The 19547-nt window shown below is 42.7% G+C and overlaps 1 protein-coding gene across 1 annotated transcript; it reads right to left on the bottom strand.

Annotated features, from left to right (window-relative positions):
• Positions 1-2117: 2117 nt before the first annotated feature.
• On the bottom strand, positions 2118-14946 carry F7 (coagulation factor VII). The gene is made up of 8 exons (XM_065414348.1): positions 14844-14946; positions 11990-12150; positions 11587-11611; positions 11383-11496; positions 8807-8947; positions 4983-5089; positions 3772-3892; positions 2118-2659 (listed from the first exon to the last, which is right to left on the bottom strand). Exons 1-8 carry the CDS (start codon positions 14944-14946, stop codon positions 2118-2120), a joined length of 1314 nt encoding a protein of 437 aa, XP_065270420.1.
• Positions 14947-19547: the final 4601 nt, after the last annotated feature.

The following is a 19547-nucleotide window of genomic DNA, read 5'->3' on the forward strand; positions in this document are numbered from 1 at the left end:
AGACCCTGAGGTGTCCACCCAGTTACTTTTAGTAGTTTTCAGTTGCTTTCTACACCCTTCTCTTCCAACATCTTCAGGGTGAAGGACTGGACCCAGCTGACCCATTTTCAACAACTTCAGTATTTGGGGCTAGGGGAGTAGCAGGTAGACCTGTTGCCCCATCCCCCAGTCCAGGAAAGGATCTTTTAAAGCAAAGCCCTTCCTTCTGTTCTCCAGCATTAGGAGTGGAAGTGCTATAGATCCCCCAGAGTTTGTTGGTCCTCAAGGAAATCCCTACTCTTGGCTGTGCAGGATTGTTTCTTATGCTTCCTCACTTATTTTCTAGACTTTTATCCAGTCAAGCTTTAAATATCACAAGGGATGGGGTTTCCACTACATGCTTTGGGGACTATTTCTCAATTGAACAAATCCCACTGTCAGGAAATTTGTCAGGATATTTTGCCTCAATCTTCCTTTTTATATTTTCACCCCATTGCACCTAGGTAGCACCCCATTAAACAATTGCTTCCTTTGAGTTCACACCTTTGATACCTTTCACACTCTGCCTCAATCATTTATTTAGCCAAGATACACATATTAAAATTGTAGTTAAAATGTCCTTTGTAAAGCCGTCCATCTAGCCCCCTTGTCATTTTGCTTGTTTTTTTCTGAATACATTCCAGTATGTCAGTATCTTTCTGTAAATGAGCGGGCCAGAAGTTAACATAACATTCACAATGGAGCCCTACATAGAGGAACTATTAACTCTCTGCTCCAAGACGTCCTGTCTCAAGAATCTCGAAATGAACTGGATTGTTGTTTTTTTAACTGCCTCATTGCAAAGTTATGCTTTATTTGCTGATCACTATAACCTATAGGCCTGTTCTGCATTATTAGTTTCCAGATTTCTCACCCACCACTAAATATCTGTGATCTGGATTATCTTTTCCTCCAGATATATTAGTTTTCATTTTTCCAAGATGGATATTCCTTCATTGTTTTCTTCCATTTTAAAAAATCTCTCTAGGTCCCTTTACATTATCTCTTCGTCCTTACTGGAATTTGCTGCTCTTCCCAATTCAATGGCATCTGCAGTTTTGAATATGATCCGTATACTGTATCATTAATGAAGATGTTAAATAAAATGAGACCCAACATAGTATGGATCTCTGCAGAACCCCCCTAAATATCTTCCCATCTCAGTGAATTACCATGTTTCATTAATTGACTGTTCTTCAGCCAGTCCCTGTGATAGTGCTGCTATTCAGACTGATTTGAATTAATTTGGAGAGTAAATTATTTTCTAAAATTCTGATCTATTATATCTACCTTTCTCCCTTAATATATTATGTTGCCTTCATAATGACATTTGGAGACATATTTTCAAAGAAACCACAGTGCAGCCTCTCATTGTGCATTCACAATTTTTCATATACTATCAATTGCACATGAAAACAATTATTGGCACGTGCAACCAGCAATAGCCTGTGCTATGCAGGAGGTCAGAACATAGTTCTGGCCTTAAAATGTATCATTCTACACACACAAATGACAAAAGCCACAGTTTGAACACTGTTGCTGTACGGGGCTGCATAATAAGTATTCCAATTCCCTTTGTTCTCATAATGTAATAATGTTATACCAGAGCAAAGTTACCTTAAAGTCAGATGTACCAGTCACAAATATGGGTCAATATTATAATTGTTAGCAATATTACTTTATTATTTGATGTAAGAAAAATGAAACTAAGCCCTCAGTAAAGACTTAGAAACCTGGAAAGAATCTTTTCCCGTTTCTTTGGTTCTGGAGTCTTAGGACAGATCACTCATATGAAGATTTGACTTTTGCATTTGCAACTGTGATGTAAGGTAATGTTATGGAAATATAATTTATAAATGTTACAACCTTCAAAAAGGTTGCTGCAGAGTAATTCCTCTTTTAAAATAATGTACAAACAATGCAGCCAGGTGAATGAGTAATGTGACTGAACAGGAAAGATATTGGTTTCAAATCATTATGTAAGTGTGTGGGTAATTTATTTAAGATCTGGAAAAATGCTAAACAGGGAAGTGTCCCAGGTGGGACTCAAAGACAACTCTGCAATTTGGAAACGTTCTGACTAGAGGAAGCCTGGCAGCTTATGAATCCATGTGATTGTTTAACCATTCGAGATATTTAGACACCCTTGTGTAAACCCCGTAAGTGCCTTTGGTAGCACACCCCTTCCCCCAGCTGACAATCCCTGTCAGAAACCAGGTGGTGTTGTACTTTGTGGCATGAGGTCCGCCACTGTCCCCCTTGCAGGAGTCTTTAGTCCCACTGAGGTCTCCTGCACAGAACATGTTCTCTGTAATAGTTAAGTTGGCCTCACGTATACACTCTTGTGTCTTTACACGTGGAACATCAACTCTCATAAGAACAGCAGCAGTAGCACCTCCTTCTATTAGACGCCCCCAACCACTCACTGTGGAGAACCTAATGGAGGACAGCTCAGACGTTGCAAACTGTTTCTCGGGCAAACATATCGGTACCACATAATCACTGAAGTTAACAGGCGCCTCCAGGCGCAGCAAGGCAATGTCATGGTCAGTTGTTCGTGGAATATATTTTTCATGAATTATGATTTCAGAAACCTTCCTTTCTTGCTCCCCTTCATCCTCATGATCTATTATGTGTTCACCTAGAAAAGGAATTAAACCCGTCAGGTTCACATAAATAGTAAGCTTCTTAACTCCACACAGCTCTTATGGAAAGAGATCACTAAGCTGACATTTCTTCTCTTCTTACTACATTTCCACGGCCACTACTGAATCCTGCATTGTTAATTCTTTTCTGTGGTTCAGCAGAGACAGTACTTGTTTCTCCTAGAGCCTCTTCCTTCATTCCAGCTTTCTCCCTTGACAGAAGACATGGAATAGGGTTCAGTGACAGAATTACAGCAGAAGCAAGCAGAGTAAGGGTGCAGCTTCAAGAGGGCCTATTACTGCATTAGAACTATCCAGCTTGGCTGTTCCAGGACTAAATTCTAGCACAGAAAAGACTAGACTAGGTTCCATGACAAGGTTATATCTATAACCTAAGTACCAGACATTGGGAGCCAAATTCATCCTGAGTGTAACTCCACTGGCATCTGCATTTCCCAGCAGTGGGAGAGAAGTAATCAGAGTGCCACCTCCACAGCATGTACCCCACTTTCCCCCACACCCTGAAGGATCCATGGGCCAATGAGGGAGTGGGTCAAGAACGGGAGGGACTGAGGGGTTGACGCTGATTGTCCATGGAGAAAACCTTTCCTCTACCACTCCTTGACGGCAGAGTTCCTCCTGGAGTCATGCTGCTAAGTGGCCCTGACTGCCACTGCCCCCAAACCCTTCTCAAGGCTGGGTTCCAGGGTGCAGAGGCAGATGCCATTCACACCTTTGCACTCTGCACTGTAATTAATCTGTTCACCCATTCCCATTACAATGGGGGTAATTCAGCAACTTTGATCCCAACCGTAGAATTGTCATTTTGTAAAACTTCTGGTTTTTGAGACTTACATTATGGCCGAGAGGACATTTAGGAATCGCTAACTGCTCCTGTTGTAAGCAAGCAGATGGCCATTGTATTTGTAATCAGTTTTTGACAGATATTGTTTGTATTTAACCCTTCCAAATGTTTGCAGAGTCACACCATGTAAATATGGCATAACTCCACTGACTTGGGAGGAATCACTCTGGATTTACCCAAGCGAAGCTGACAACAAATTTTGGGCCACAAAGTTTGAAAAAGTGAGGCAAGCGAAAGACGTACCCAGTTTTACTCGGAGCTGTTTGGGATGTGTGTTCTCTAAGCAGTGAGCGGCAGTAACCACCCAGCTCGGTCCCACCAGGGAACCCCCACACTTTGGTTTCTCATTCTCTATTAGCAGAGCCTGAAATATGCAAAAGAAACTTTTATGTTACACCAATTTGTTTGACCTGAAATTCTATAGAATTTACAGAGAACATTCATCTTACTTAGCCTGCAAGGACCATGTGTAGTCATCATTTTCTTAACTGCTGATTGGTGAAGTTACCATTTGATCTTCGAGGCAGGGACTAATGTGCATAGCCCAGGGGGATCTAGGTTTTTAGACTAATCATTTTAGTAACTCAGGCTTAAAGTAATTCAGGGGGTACCGGAACTAGGCATCCAACTTCTGTTGAAAGTCAATAGGAGTTGAGCACTTAACTCCCTTAGGGCTCTTTGAAAATCCCAGCCTCAGATGCAAACACATTTATAAGTAGGCTGTAAATGCTCATGCTGAGTAGCTCCTTAATCTACAAGCAAAAGTATCATGTCAAGACTACTCATGGAAGAAGGTACACAGCGAGAGTAAAGGTGTCAGCATCTGAGATCTTGGCAATGTTTGTATGTCTTGTGCTTTGCCTTTTCGGAATTTAAATCTTTCACAGGAATGTGTTTGGATCTAAATTACTAAAATTATTAGTCCTGAAATAAAGGGTTTTATTGTCCTATTTGCTGAAAGAGAAACTTCGTGCCTGGCTCCAAAGTAGACAATTGACAACTTGAGTACTCTACACACAGAATTTAGGGAGAGTTTTGCATTGCTACTCTCTCTCTCTCTATTTTATTCCCTCATGCTTGAACACACCATTCGCACCAATTGCATGGAAAGTGTGAGGGGAAAAAAATCTTCCATGGGACAATTTTGCTAGCATGTGTTATTGATTCTGCCTATTTTGCCCAAGAGCTCACATCCCAGTAACTACAGCCGACAGGCTTGTGGGCAATCTCAGCAATAAGGCCAAGGACTGGATGGGCAGGGCATGGAGGAGGCTGAATTGCCATTTCATGCCTGGAAAAGCAATCACTCCAGCAGAGGGTGGCGAGCTTGCATTACCTTTAGCTGTGCCCTAGCTGTTCTGTGGCTGAACAGAGGGGTTTGTTATCCAGCACTGTCCATCCAGCACCTTTCCCAAGGACTCAGTTGATGACAAAAAATGAAATAGAAGACTCACCTGCCACGGACATTCACCTGGAGGACAGACATAACCACCTACAATTCTCCCCCGCTGAGTTGTGTTTTGCTTTGCCAAAACAGGTATTTTCCCACATGGGTAATCCACTGTGAAAAATAACAAATACATCACAGTAATAAGTGTGATTAAATACAATGAAATCCACTGGGAAACACACAGGGCCAAATTCTCTGCTAGGGTTACTCCAGAAAACTCCCTCTATGAGACAGGTCAGCAGAGAATTCAGCCAATAGTCTAGTGGTGTTGCTAATCACAGCGTATTTTAAATCACCCAGTGAGTAAATGCTTTTTTCTGACTGGACACTGCCCACAAGTGGTGTTACCTTACAACATAGACCCATGGGTTAAGAAGTTGCACTCAGGTACCTCAGGAGGCTCAGAAAAAGGCATTGATATAGTGTGTTTGGTGCCCCTTTAATTCCTCCAGGGTTTTCATTATGATCTTTTAAAGCGGGCAGGACAAGGGGCTCTCTTTGAATCCTCCATGACACCTGATCTGCTGCTACTAAACTTCCTGTCCCTCCCCGCTCCAAAACTGCTGACCTCCTGAGGTGCACACGGAGAGGTCCCGTCTCCTGTCCACTTAGGTAGCAAGGCCCTATGTTCTCTGTGACAAGTGGCATCTAAAACCTGCAGGATTCTGCAGCACTCTGAGGATGAAATCCTGATCCCACTGAAGTCAATTCTGGCCCCTGAAGCAGCAGACAGGAAATTCCATGACAGACTCAGGTAAATTAGGTTGTTAGTGAATTAAATAGGAATATAAATAACACAATTAGTATCTCATTGATTTATTTGAACATTAAATTCAATATAATTTGTGCTGCCCCCAAATGATCAGTGTTGTCACAGTCCCTGGGTAGGCTGACCCAGCTGAGACCTTTTTCCAGTCCCCCTAGTGTACCCCTTTCCACTGGCACAGCCAGGTTTTGCAGCTAGGGTGGGGCATACGTCATTGGTGTTGCCACCTTCAGCTATACCTGGTGGCTTGCTAATTTCACACATTATCATGCCTGCTACACGCTCTGCCCCTGAACTGCAACCATAAACCCGTTTCGGAGCAGAAGGGAGGCCACATGGGACGGTGTGGGGAGGAGGCGGCTGGAGAGCAAGGCCGCACTGCACTCACCCTGCAGTGATGGGTCCTGGCCCACGGGGTGGGGCCCAGTTCCTCACTATGGGTGTTACAACCTGGCGTACAGGGTCACAGCGCCATTCGGGTTTGGCCCAGCCACCCCTCCATCATGATGGAGGGGCAGCCAGGATAAATTTGAGTGAGTGGTGCTGTGACATGGTGTATGGGGTCACCACACTATGTAACCCTTTGTGCCATGTTGCAATGCCCAGAGCAGGGAGCCAGGCCCAGCCTTGCAGCACAGGAGCTGCCACTGACAGGTGGGTGTGAGGTGGGCTCGTTCTCCAGCCGCATATGAAAATTTGGGTCATATGCACTTGACAAAAAGAAGTGTAATATGCTTGAAAAGGAGCCACACTTACACACACCTAAAGGCAGCCGGGGGGGGGGGGAGAGATGTCCCCGTCCTCCCACTAGTAGCTTCATCACTTCCCCTTTTAAGTGACAGGCCTGTACCTCCACTTCTCTTTGGGGTGAGACTCCACAATCCAATCACTCCCTGACTGGGTCTCCAGGTGGCACCCCTCTGGTTGCCAACCCTGACACCTAGCACATCCTATGGGCTTGGCATCTGCACGAGTTTCCCTTTGGGCACCTGTAAGTAGGGCCACAGAAGCAGCTTCCCCAAAAGAAGTAGGATTTATTTTGCCCATAGGTGCACAGTACTCAGAAAAATGGATTTACAACAACGGAGGCCTACACCCCAACTGCCTCACCTATACTTGGCCTTCTCCTCAAGGCTGTAAGTAGACATGAGTCAGCCATGGTGCTCCCCATTGTATTTGGGGACTGTGTTACAGCATGCCTGCTGCAGATCCCTGACTCTCAGTCTGCCTGTGTCTTCCTGCAGCACCTGACAGCCCTTTCTCCCCCTCCCTTTCTGTAGGGTAGCTCTTAACAGATTGGTGTCTTCTGATCTCCAGATTCTCAGCCTTTGTAAAACATCTCTGTAGCCAGGATAGGCCATAAACCTGGCTCCTGTATTTGAGTGTTTTCTGGGGTGCATCTTCTAGGCCATTGTTTTACCTTTCCTGCCTACTTCCTTTAACAACCCCTTTTCATCTAACTCTAATCATTCAGGCAGGGTAATGTCACCAAGGCCTCATTTACACAGCAATTAAACACTTGGGGCTGGTCCGGGTCAGCTGACTCAGACTCACTGGGGATCAGGCTGCTGGGCTATAAAATTGCTGTGGAGTTGTTCGGGCTTGGGCTGCAGCCGAGGCTCTGGGACTTCAGCCCTAGGCTGAACGGCTACACCATATAGCCAGAGCCGCCCCCGAGTCAGCTGATCCAGGCCAGCCGCAGTTGTTTAATGGGGGAGGAATAGCTCAGGGGTTTGAGCATTGGCCTGCTAAACCCAGGGTTGTGAGTTCAATCCTTGAGGGGGCCATTTAGGGATCTGGGGCAAAAATCTATCTGGGTATTGGTTCTACTTTGAGCAGGGGGTTGGACTAGATGACCTCCAGAGGTCCCTTCCAACCCTGATATTCTATGATACTGAGGGGCATATGAAGTTTATAAACAATAAAATGTGATGCAGATTTTGGTATTGAAAATGCATAATGGCATTGTAGAAGTTGTCAGAGGGAGCTGGAGGGTCTGACATCTGGGTAGGAACTTTTGCTACATGGGAAGGCAAGGAAGGCGGTCTTGATTTTATGGAATCAAGGAGACAACTGATGATTTGATCACTGAGGAAGGGAAACATTTTATTTTCTTCCCCATTTTGGCTGGGTCAGAGGTTTGTGGGGAGTCTGGAATTCCTTGGTCCTCATCCCAACAACCCTAAACAGAAACCAACTGCCCCACTCCAATACCTGCTGCAACCGCCAAGAATGGAGAAGCACGTTATTGGATTGATGTTTCTTAGTGAAATCATTTCCAATGTTGACACCCCAATTGTTCAATTGTTACCATTAGTCTTCAGTGTCAATACCCCGGTGAGATGAATGGGAGCAAGTCACTCCTCTCAGAACTACTGGTCCAGGCATTCTGTAGACTCAAGCGCGCACCACTGCAGCGGTTTACACTCAATTCACGCTCTAAAGGTTTCCATTGCGGTCATAAGAGCTACAGGGGGAAATTTACCAACGCATAAAGGGCAGCTAGACACCCAACTCCTTGTGAAAGTAAATGGGAGTTAGGTGCCTGGCTCCCATTTCAGCTTTGAAAATCTCCCCCTTAATATTTTGAAAATAAAAGCTGATGTTTTGGAGCATAATTATATAGCAACTTGAAAAAAAGAGCATAGATGCAGTTATTCATGAGGCCACATAATCACATGGTACCCAGGCCTGTGCTCAAAGGAGCAATTTGATACATTTAATCCCTTGCTCCACTAATGAAATAATTTAGGTAGGGATTTTCCAAGGGAGTTTGGCACCCATTAATTTCCCCCCGACTTAAAAAACCCAGCTGTAGTTTGTTATCTCTTCAGATGAGTGCTATTCCCTAGAGAAGAGTACCCAAGTTTGTTGGTCTTATTCAGTAGTAAAAAAGAGCACAAATTTCTCACTGGTTTTATTAGGGTTATTCCTGTCTTGACTCATATGTTGAAATAAAGCATCTGTTAATTGGATAAGAATTGACATCTCCTGGAGACAACTGTAAAAAGAAGTTACCCATCAAATATGTTGCTGTAGTGACTTGCTTTGCATAACCTTACCTTGGGGAGTACAGGACACTTCATCACTTGCTAGTACGTAACCCTCTGCACAAAAGCATTGTCGTATCATGGTTGGACTGTCAATGCAATAATGTTCACAGTGACCATTTTCATTAATGCACGTCGGTTTGTCAATCAGACCTAAATACGTGAAAAGACCACATTAGTTTCTGAATGTGGTGTCTTGTGTTTAACTCGAGTCAATTATGTTCGTAAATTTTGACCAAGAGTGACCTGCAACTCAGTAATGTTGATATATTGATAGAGAAAGCTGCTTCTGGTAGGCAAATATTAATGACAGAGCTGTACAGAACTGGGAACTAAATACTCCGGCACAAATTAAAGAGATCAAAAAATGCACCAAAAATCAGACAGTGATTGCCATTCAAAATAATTAGCATTTGTCAACAGTTACCACAATATGGTATCTGAGATAGAGCAATACTCACAATAATTAGAATAGGATATCACTGCGGTAACCATATGGTAACTGTTGTCAAATATGTCTATTTAAAAATCATAACCACGGTATTCCTTTCACCCACAGCAGTGCACTGGGAAGGCCATAGGATAATCCACTGCAGACCTTTCTTCTGGAGAAAAGACGTGTCTGAATGGCTGTCTGAAGCTGTCTGAATGGCTGAACATCTATGGGTGTTTTAGAATAATTATTATTATTTATCCAGTACTTTGAATTGTACCTACCCCAGAGACACGAGCTGCTACCATGTGGGACAAACAAACAGAAGGAGTATGGAGGGTTGTGTGGATATTCTAGATGGGAAACACTAGTGAATAGGTTGGTTTTCACAAGTTATTTAAAGGGGGTGGAGAAGGAACCTTGCAAATATTGACTAAGAGGCTGTTCTAGTGTGGGACAGCATGAAAAGGTGGCAAAAAAAAGTTAGGACTGGGCAAAGAAGACAGAGCTAGTGGTCAGGAGAGAAGCATGAGCAGGAACAGGAAATGGGAAGGGTTGTAGGAGGTGAGAGTAATATAGGCTGGACTGGCATCATGGATGCCTTATTACAGATGTTTAACAGTAGTTAAAGCCACGAGTTAGGCAACCCATTTAGATCGGACAAGCTCCTGATCCTCTTTTGGGCCTACACTGTACTTATGTACTAAATTTAATAGTCAGTATATAGAGCTAGATCAAATGCTCATTGAAATCAATGGGGAAAGACTCCCACTGATGTCACCGGGCATTGGATCTGGCCCATTGTTCTTTTAATGAAGGTGTAGGCAAGGACTGTTTTCATGTGCATGTATTTACACACTGTGACCGTCTATAATATCATGGTCACCCCTTTTACAATTATGATAAATCTTGTGCAAAGTATGCCTTGTGAGGTATCACTGGAAAGTCATAATCTGCTGACCATTACTGTCCTGTTGAACTGTATGCATCATCATTGTATATGATGTTATGAGATTTTGCTACATGTTTATGATGTTATGAGATTTTGCTACATGTTTGCTACTGAAACATGTTGAGAGTCTGGGAAATGTCCACAGACTAGCCCCTCAGAGAGGACAAAGAAACTGCAAACACAGAGGCCTTACATGCCAAACCTCAGGTAAACAAAAGGTGCAAGCAAAAATTTGCAATTCATAATGAAGGATGGTCAGCAGTGCACCTACACCATGAGGGCTACCTAAATCCCATGACAGAGCATGGCTTTTTACAGCACTTGGAGAAAAGTATAAATGAGGGACAGTGGCATCACCACGGGGCGTCTCTTTCCTCCCCATCTCAACACCTGGAAGACAAAGAGAAGTCTCCTTGAAGTGGGAGGAAGGGATGGTTTTAACTAGTTAGAATGAACTCTGAACTGAAAATTGCTTGCAAAGTCCAGCAGGCCAAGAAAAACTGTTTGATTCAAATCTTGCATAGCCTGATAAAATTTAGGATTTAGAATGTGTGTTTAGTTTTTAAGTATCAAAGGGGTAGCCATGTTAGTCTGGATCTGTAAAAAGCAACAAAGAGTCCTGTGGCACCTTATAGACTAACAGACGTATTGGAGCATAAGCTTTTGTGGGTGAATACCCACTTCATCAGATGCATGTAGTGGAAATTTCCAAGGGAGGTATAAATATGCAGGCAAGAATCAGTCTAGAGATAATGAGGTTAGTTCAATCAGGGAGGATGAGGCCCTCTTCTAGCAGTTGAGGTGTGAACAACAAGGGAGGAGAAACTGCTAGTTGGCTAGCCCTTCACAGTCTTTGTTTAATCCTGAGTTGATGGTCATTTGCAAATATGACACCATATTTCTAAGCCAAAGGGTTACCATAATTCAGTTAGAAAAATGCCCCTTTTCTCTCAGGTGGTTGAAAAAGTGAACTTAGAAGATCACACTAATGATTATGTGGCTACTATGTAGAGTGACTGCAATACCTGTTTGCTGAATGCTTTATCAAACATAGCAGTTTTAACTGTGTCAGCAACCTCTTCTCTGCTAGAACGATGCCCAGTAATAATGTTTGTTAATTTTAAAAAGGACTGGTAGCAATGTATTTATCAGAGCAGCTTGCATTTGCATAGTGTTTTGTTTTTTAAAGATTTAATACCTGACCTTTTTCACAGTTTTTGCCCTTATACTCCTCAGGGCAAAGGCAAACATAAGCCTGAAATTGGTCAACACATGTCCCACCATTCTGACAGGGGTTAGAGTCACACTGATTGGCATCTGGAAAAACACACAGTATCAGTAAGGCTCACAGGAAGGATTGCAATGGTGCAATTTCAGTAATTATTAGAACACACGAAATTCTCATACCAACATAATTCTGCCAGAATTCCATCTGGAAGAAAGAGAGGAAAAAAGGGCATAAGGAATTAGCCAGACAATATTATGCATCATTTCATGTACAAAGGATAAGTACATTGTCTAATACCATAACAAACAAATTATAGAGGTATAGCACATGGATAGTTGAAGGGTGAATAAAGTTGTGGCTACTTAGAGAACATGCCTAAAATTTAACACAATATTAATTTGCAGCTCTCTGTATATTTTAAGACAGAGGTAATAGAAGACAAAAGTACTATATTAGACACTTTTCAGCTCTCAGGGCTTAAGGATCAAAATCCATTTATGTTTCTACTAATAAGATGGGAAGATGCAAGATAAAATTCAGGCCAACAGAAGACCCCTGAGCCAGTGCTACCCCTTTACTTACTGTCCTTTTAACATCTTGGAAGATTTCTCTGGCTTCCTCATATGAACACACTTCTTCAAAGCACTCCCGTTGTAGCGATCCTATTTTTAACTCTTCAAAGAAGCTATTCGCTCTTCTTTGTCTTTTCAGCAAGCTGTTTGCCTGCTCCTGCTTTAAGAAGACTGAAAAATTGAAATAATTGGAACTCTGCATACACATTTTCTCTCTCCAGAAATAAAGTATTGTAGAACGTCAGAGTTACGAACTGACCAGTCAACCACACACCTTGTTTGGAACCGGAAGTACGCAATCAGGCAGCAGCAGAGAACAACAACAACCACCCCCTCCCCTCCAGTAAATACCATACAGTACTGTGTTAAATGTAAGCTACTAAAAAAATAAAGGGAAAACAGCATTTTTCTTCTGCATGGTAAAGTTTCAAAGCTGTATTAAGTCAATGTTCAATTGTAAACATTTGAAAGAAGAACCATAACATTTTGTTCAGAGTTACGAACAACCTCCATTCCTGAGGTGTTTGTAACTCTGAAGTTCTAGTGTAAGCCAATGAGATTTCAGCTTCCTTTACTTTTTTAAATCTGGGCTGTTTGCAACAATGTTTAGAGCAGGCCAGGCCAGGCCAAGCACATTCCCATTGTGCAACATTGCACAATCTTGTAGAGACATTATTTACCTACCCTGCTGCACATGAGGTAAAGTGACAGATCCTAGATTTTTATGTAGGCCAAAGCTTTCGAGAAAATGGTAGTGAGTCTAGAATTATAGCAGTTCTTCATCCAAATAATCCATGAAGATTTACCATGCACCACATGGTAGGTTTAAACAAAAGTAGGACAGGATTTCCTTTAGTTCTGGCAGCCAAACAGCAACACTGCTGAGAATTAGACAAGTGGCATGTAGCCTCTCATATTTACCCAATTTATCTGCCTACCCTTGTGTTTTACTATATTTTCCATATAAACTCACTTGGTAAGATAAAGATCTTTGGATGGATCACAACTTTTCCAGACTCCCAATCCCCTCCACCACTACCCCCACTCCATTCCCCCACTACTTTCATCTACTCTTACCTTCTTTGGCCCAGCTGGACGGAGTCCATGGGCCACTAATGGTCCATAAAGCATAGTTTGAGAACAACTGCTCTAATTTATTCCCACTTACTTTTCTTCTGAAAAGACTCTGGGCCACGGCAATACCTTTGCCAGCAAAGGAGAGCAGGGCGAGTTTCCGTTCTGAGCCATTCATTGCCATGCCTTTGCACCAGCTAGAGGAGCTTGTATGTGGCTTCTAAACTCAGCAAACCAGTACCACGTGGCACTCTTCCTGGCAGTCTCAGCCAGGGTTAATGGACAAGGAGAGCAGAAGTCGGACTGGAGTGGTACGCAAGACAGCACATCTCTTGTCTACACCAGTTTGTGAATAATGTGAACTTTCTTTTTAAAAAGAGTTATGGTTGTGGTGTAGTGGAAACCCAGTCCTGACTGGTGTCTTTAGGCACTATTGTTAAACAAATACTAAATTGATATATAATGATAACTGATAATAAATAATGCAGCTCAGTGTATTTCTGAATCTCTACACAGTAGATTCTAAAATCAGTCAGTCTGTGAGGTGTACAATGTTCTACCACATATTAATTAAACATTACTTCTGAAGCCTAATGATGACAATTTAAATGACAATATTGCTCACTATTGCACTTCTGAGCATTTTGGCAAAAACATGCAACTACTCTGGGATGGTGGGCAAAGTTGGGGATAGAGGATGGAGCTTGAGCAGAGTACTTCCAATCCATTCCCTCGCCAAGATCATTCCTAATGGAGAATGAACTGTCTTGCACTTGGAGATATCTCTGCAGGGCAGTGCCGAGCCACACTGATGGGATGGGGTGGGGAAGTTTGCACTGGTCATGATACTTATAATAGAGGACTTCAGTCTCCTGGTCTACCAGCCTCCACATCAGTATTAACATCATAGAAATATACATTCATTTAAAAAAATCATTTTTCAAAAAAATAAATAAAATAGGGATTACTATAGATCCCCTACCACGATAATTACCTTCTGTATAGTATTTGCTGCATTACACACAGCACAATGTCTTTTGCTTATGTTCACGTCAGGTTTTATCCTTTCAGTATGTTGAGTATTGTTATTTTTAAATTCTTTGCATTTCTTACTGCATTTGTCCTTGTTAATTTATTAAAGTAAAGGAATACCTATCTATCTAAGGGCGCGCGCACGCATACCTCTTTCTCTATACTATGGAGATGTATTGGAATCATCGAGAATTTTCTTTTTTTTATTTTTTCTAAAATGTTTGATCACCATTGCTGAAGAGTGTCAGTCTGTGGATAGTCTGAGCTCTATGATCACTAGTGCCCTTTGTTTCCCTGGGAGCTGATTTTGAGGCACATATTAAAGACTAAATTTTCAGTTACCTTGGTTCACCCTCATATTACACTACATTGTTTGTAATATCCCCTTTGTAAATTCTTGTGTATTGAATGAGAACGACTGATCATTGATTCTCTGCTTTTAAAATACCACATATAGGCTTGAATTCCTGCTGGTTTCATCTAGTAGGCAGGTAGTTGATGGTCTGTAGCTTTCTTTATGATGAGATAACTTACACATATGAGCCTAGAAACAATGTTTCCCAATTGACGCAATAAGTGCATGAACACAATCGCCAGTCAAAACAATGAGCACATTACAACACTGTGCAGACTTGAATACATTCATTAGTAATCTTTATGTACAGCCATTGCTGTGGACGATCCAGCACTCTTCACAAGAAAATCATTTGACTAACAATATAATAATAATAATCATTACAGCAGTTTCTGGGACATACCTGCAGCTGGCAAAAGAGGAAGCAGCAGCAAAAAGCAGAGAAGCAAAACCAAGTAGTGGCTGGAAACCATGATGGCACTGAAAAGCCAGTGTCCCAATATCATGTTGACATTTCAGCAAAAACTGCATGGTGAAAGATCTCTGTTTCAAAGGCTTTGACCTGGAGGAGGGGTTGGGGAGTCATTAAACAGAGCGAGCTGAAACTCATGCAAATAATTCTATTCATGAAGAAACATACAAACAAATCCCTCAATATGTTCTCTTAAAAATAGGAAAAGACCTTGGTTGAGAGGAATTCCCATTCATAGTGTGAAAAGGCCATGCTGATTATTGTGAATGTTGCAGTGTGTTCTTATTAACAATCCAGAAGGCTATTAAATGTGAAACGTAAGTGCCAAATTGCAGGCCTCAGCCTGAATCGCACAACATTACATTTTGTACATAGCCATCCGAGAAGTTTGCACACGAATCAGAAAGCCAAGATTAGGCTGATTGTGGTCAAGATAAAGATTTGCAGTATCTTTGAATGTGGTCACATTGTTGATGCTTTAAAATGTACCATGCTCTTTTTCTTCTTGGTCCCCAGTGGAAACCCTGAACCGCTGACTGACTTTATAGTGTGACACTAATTAACTAGCAAGAAATACCAGGTTCCGCTTTGCTCTCTTTTTGTTGCAGTGAAGGAGCTGTGTACCTTATCACCATGTACTACTACACAAAGGACTTAAGTTATATTGGAAAGAAAAGAAGAGGAGTGGAGCAAAATTCCATTTAATTAATAATTGTAGTGGTTTGACTGAATCGACAGATAAAGTTGTATCAGGAAAATAAGCATTCCTACGAATTCATGTCTATCAAGGGCTAATGGTATCAGAACACACAGTTTACAAAATTCTTAAGTAAAGATTTGACTAAGATATCAGCAAGGTTAGGAGCATGTTTGTCAGTGGGGATTGGAGCATTCCATAGGGCCTGGTGTATTTTCCAGTCGATTCTTCACTTTATTTAGGATAAAGGAAAGCAGCTCTTCTGTGCACGTCACAACAATGAAAGGAAGAGCAGTTTTTATACTATTGCCAGCTCTCATCATCATGTCCCTGCAGAAGTTATGAATGATTAGCGAAGAAGAAATCTCTCTCATCTGAGAAGTCTAAGATCCCAGCCCAACTATTTGCATATTATTTACACTGTTCCTGTAACTTAGCCTTTATGTACAGTGATGTACATCCTTTTTGGACATCTGGTTTACAATATAGAAAAAACTGCCCTTTTAGGGCATCTTTTGTTTATTGGAATCTGGCTAATTCCCAGAAAGCTCATTTCCTGGGATTTTTGGGGGCTAATCATGGGTGGTGTTCCAGGGAAGAGGGAGGGAGTTTGACTGCTGGAAGACATGAGAAGTTATAACATAGGATCCCCAAAATACTCCACCTCTCCACTATTGGAAGTCCCCTTCATGCCCCAGCCTCCCCTCCCCTAATATAATCCCCTCCCTGTCCTTCCAGTTCCCAACCTCTCCTTTGGCCTGGAACTAGCTAGGGAGATCATGGGGGAGAAAATCATGGTTGGCATTCAGAGGAAAAACCACCTGGAGAAGTGCTGATCAGCAGGGAATTGGGGCTGCTGGCAGAAGCAAGGCAGGTGAGGAGTAGGAGATGAGGTGAGCCTGTGGAGGGGTCTGCTACTTAGTGGGGAGGTTGCTGTGGGCTCTTGGGGTGGGTAGACAAGGTGGGAGAGACCTTGTATTCAGGGAAAGAGATGAGGGGACAGAGGAGGGAGACCAAACTGGGAAGGAAATCTGTCTCCACTGAGGGTGGGTCAGGGGATAGGAGTAGAGACTGAAGCTGTGTTTACTTGTTTGCAGCTCTCAGTGTTGAGCAGCAAGACCATATTCTTAGCCTCAGTTTTCCAAGAGTTAAGATAAGAATAAGTTTGTCAGAGCCACTTTGCAATTTTTTTCATCTTATCTTCTTACAGCAGAAAAGCCATTTGTCCTGTCTGAGCGAGTCTCCTCCTGTCATGCAAGTGAGAGCATAGGGCCATGTATCTGACATTTCTATATCTAGCACCACATGCAAAGGCTTTTTTTTTTTTTTTCCCCCCCGACTGCTTTGACTCACCCTGTAAAAATGATGGCACTTACACAAAAAAGCCCTAGGGTAGGAATTAATTACTATGTATTAGCTGGAGCACTTGCTTGGTGCCACATTTTGTCTTGTTGCTAAACCTCCGTAATGGGCCAGTTGGAAGAAAAGATAGATGTTTGGGTATATAGCTCCCTCTTAACACTTTTACTTAAAAAAAAAAAAAAAAAAAAAAAAAAAAAGCTGGTTTCACAAACCAGCATTTCTATATACTTCTGTGTACTAAGACTATATGGATTCCCATCTACTTTATTTGACTTACTTCTAAATTAGATTTTGTTAAAAAAATCTATAACGTATCATACAATGGTATGTCATGGCTTTTGTACATTCTGTGCGATTGATGTGACATTTACAGTATTTGCTCTCTCATTTTCAGCAACAGAGTGGGGGCTATCCAGTTTATTTCACCCAATGCAGCATGTAGGATTACCTGCCCTGTGGGCAGGTGGCGTATGTGTGCACTCGGTGCAAGGAGCTCCTGGCCCTCAGAGACCATGTCTCCAGGCTTTGGAGACCAGTGTGGCTGAACTAGAGGAGCTAAGGGAGACAGAGAGGTACATAGATGAGACTTTCCGGGACACAGTAGAATGGTCCCACCGCCAGTCTGACATCCTCTGTGCTGTTGAGGAGGATGAAAGTCTCAGGAAAGGAGAACATCCAACTGGATCAGAGGGAAATGATCCCATAGTTGGGACTCTCCTTCCAGATGATGATGTGGTATCCTCTCACACTGAGGATACCTCTCTGGGGGAGGGAACTCCAGTTATTAGGAAGAGATAGGTAATAATTATGGGGGGTTTGATCATTAGAAACATAGATCACCGGGTTTGCGATGACCGGGAGAACTGCATGGTGACCTGAAACCTTCGCACCAGGCAGGCAAAGCTCTTGAGACATCTAGACAGACTTACGTGTAGTGCTGGGGAGGAGCCAGTGGTCGTGGTACATGTAGGTACCAATGACAAAAGGAAGGATAGGACAGCAGTCCTGGAGGCCAAATTTAGGCAGCTAGGTAAGCGATTGAAGTCCAGGACCTCCATGTAGCATTCTCTGAAATGCTTCCAGTTCCACGTGCAGGGCCAGTTAGACAGGCAGAACTGCAGGGTCCCAATATGTGGATGTAGGGAGGAGGGGTTTAGATTTATTAGAAACTGGGGAAACTTTTGGGAAAGGGGGAACCTATACAGGAAGGATGGGCTCCACCTAAACCAAAATGGAACCAGATTGGTGGCACTTAAAATTAAAAAGGTCATAGAGCAGTTTTTAAACTAAGGGCTGGGGGAAAGCTGACAGGTGCGGAGGAGCACATGGTTCCGACAGACACATCCCTTAGGGGATGATCTATTAATAGAGATTCTTTATGTCCTAGTAAAGAGGAGAGAATGGAAGATGATAAAATACAGGCAGGATCTGATGAGAAACAGTCAAATGAAAGAGAGGCCCTTCAATTACATCATGTAATGGCAAACAGCTAAAAAGCGACAAGTTTTTAAAGTGCTTTTATACAAATGCCAGAAGTCTAAATAATAAGATGGGTGAACTAGAGTGCCTTGTATTAAATGAGGATATTGATGTAAGAGGCATCACAGAAATGTGGTGGAATGACAATAATCAATGGGACACAGTAATACCAGGGTACAAAATATATCGGAAGGACAGAACAGGTCATGATGGTGTGGGAGTGGCACTATATGTGAAAGAAAGCATAGAATCAAATGAAGTAAAAATCTTAAATGAACCAAACTGTACCATAGAATCTCTATGGATAGTAATTCCATGCTCTAATAATAAGTTTATAGCAATAGGGATGTGACAGCACAAGGGATATATTACCGACCACCTGACCAGGATGTTGATAGTGACTATAAAATGCGCAGGTACCTCCCCTGAAACTCCCATTGGCCGCAGTTCCCCATTCCCGGCCAATGGGAGCTGTGGGGGGCGGTGCCTGGAGGCAAGGACCCGGGGGCCGCAGGGACGTTGGGCCAGGCGTTGCTGAAAGCGACGCGGAGCCCTCGGTGCCGGGGGGGGGGGGGTAATCCCGCGGGCCGGATCCAAAGTCCTGAGGGCCGTAGTTTGCCCACCCCTGCTTTAAAAAGTGGAAGTTAAATCCTAGTGAGGAAAATAGAAAGGAGCATAAACTCTGGCAAATGAAGTGTAAAAACATAATTAGGAAGGCCAAAAAAGAATTTGAAGAACAGTTAGCCAAAGACTCAAAAAGTAATAATTTTTTTTTAAAGTACATTAGAAGCAGGAAGCCTGCTTAACCACCACTGGGGCCACTGGATGATTGAGAAGAGAAAGGAGCACTCAAGGATGATAAGGCTATTGCGAAGAAACTAAATGAATTCTTTGCATAAGTCTTCACGCCTGAGGATGTGAGGGAAATTCCCAAACCTGAGCCATTCTTTTTAGATGACAAATCTGAGGAACTGTCCCAGATTGAGGTGTCATTAGAGGAGGTTTTGGAATAAGAAGAAGTCACCAGGACCAGATGGTATTCACCCAAGAGTTCTAAACAGGGCTGGCTCCAGGCACCAGCCGACCAAGCACGTGGT

This window comes from Emys orbicularis, chromosome 1 (assembly GCF_028017835.1).
Source record: "Emys orbicularis isolate rEmyOrb1 chromosome 1, rEmyOrb1.hap1, whole genome shotgun sequence".
NCBI lineage: Eukaryota > Metazoa > Chordata > Testudines > Emydidae > Emys > Emys orbicularis.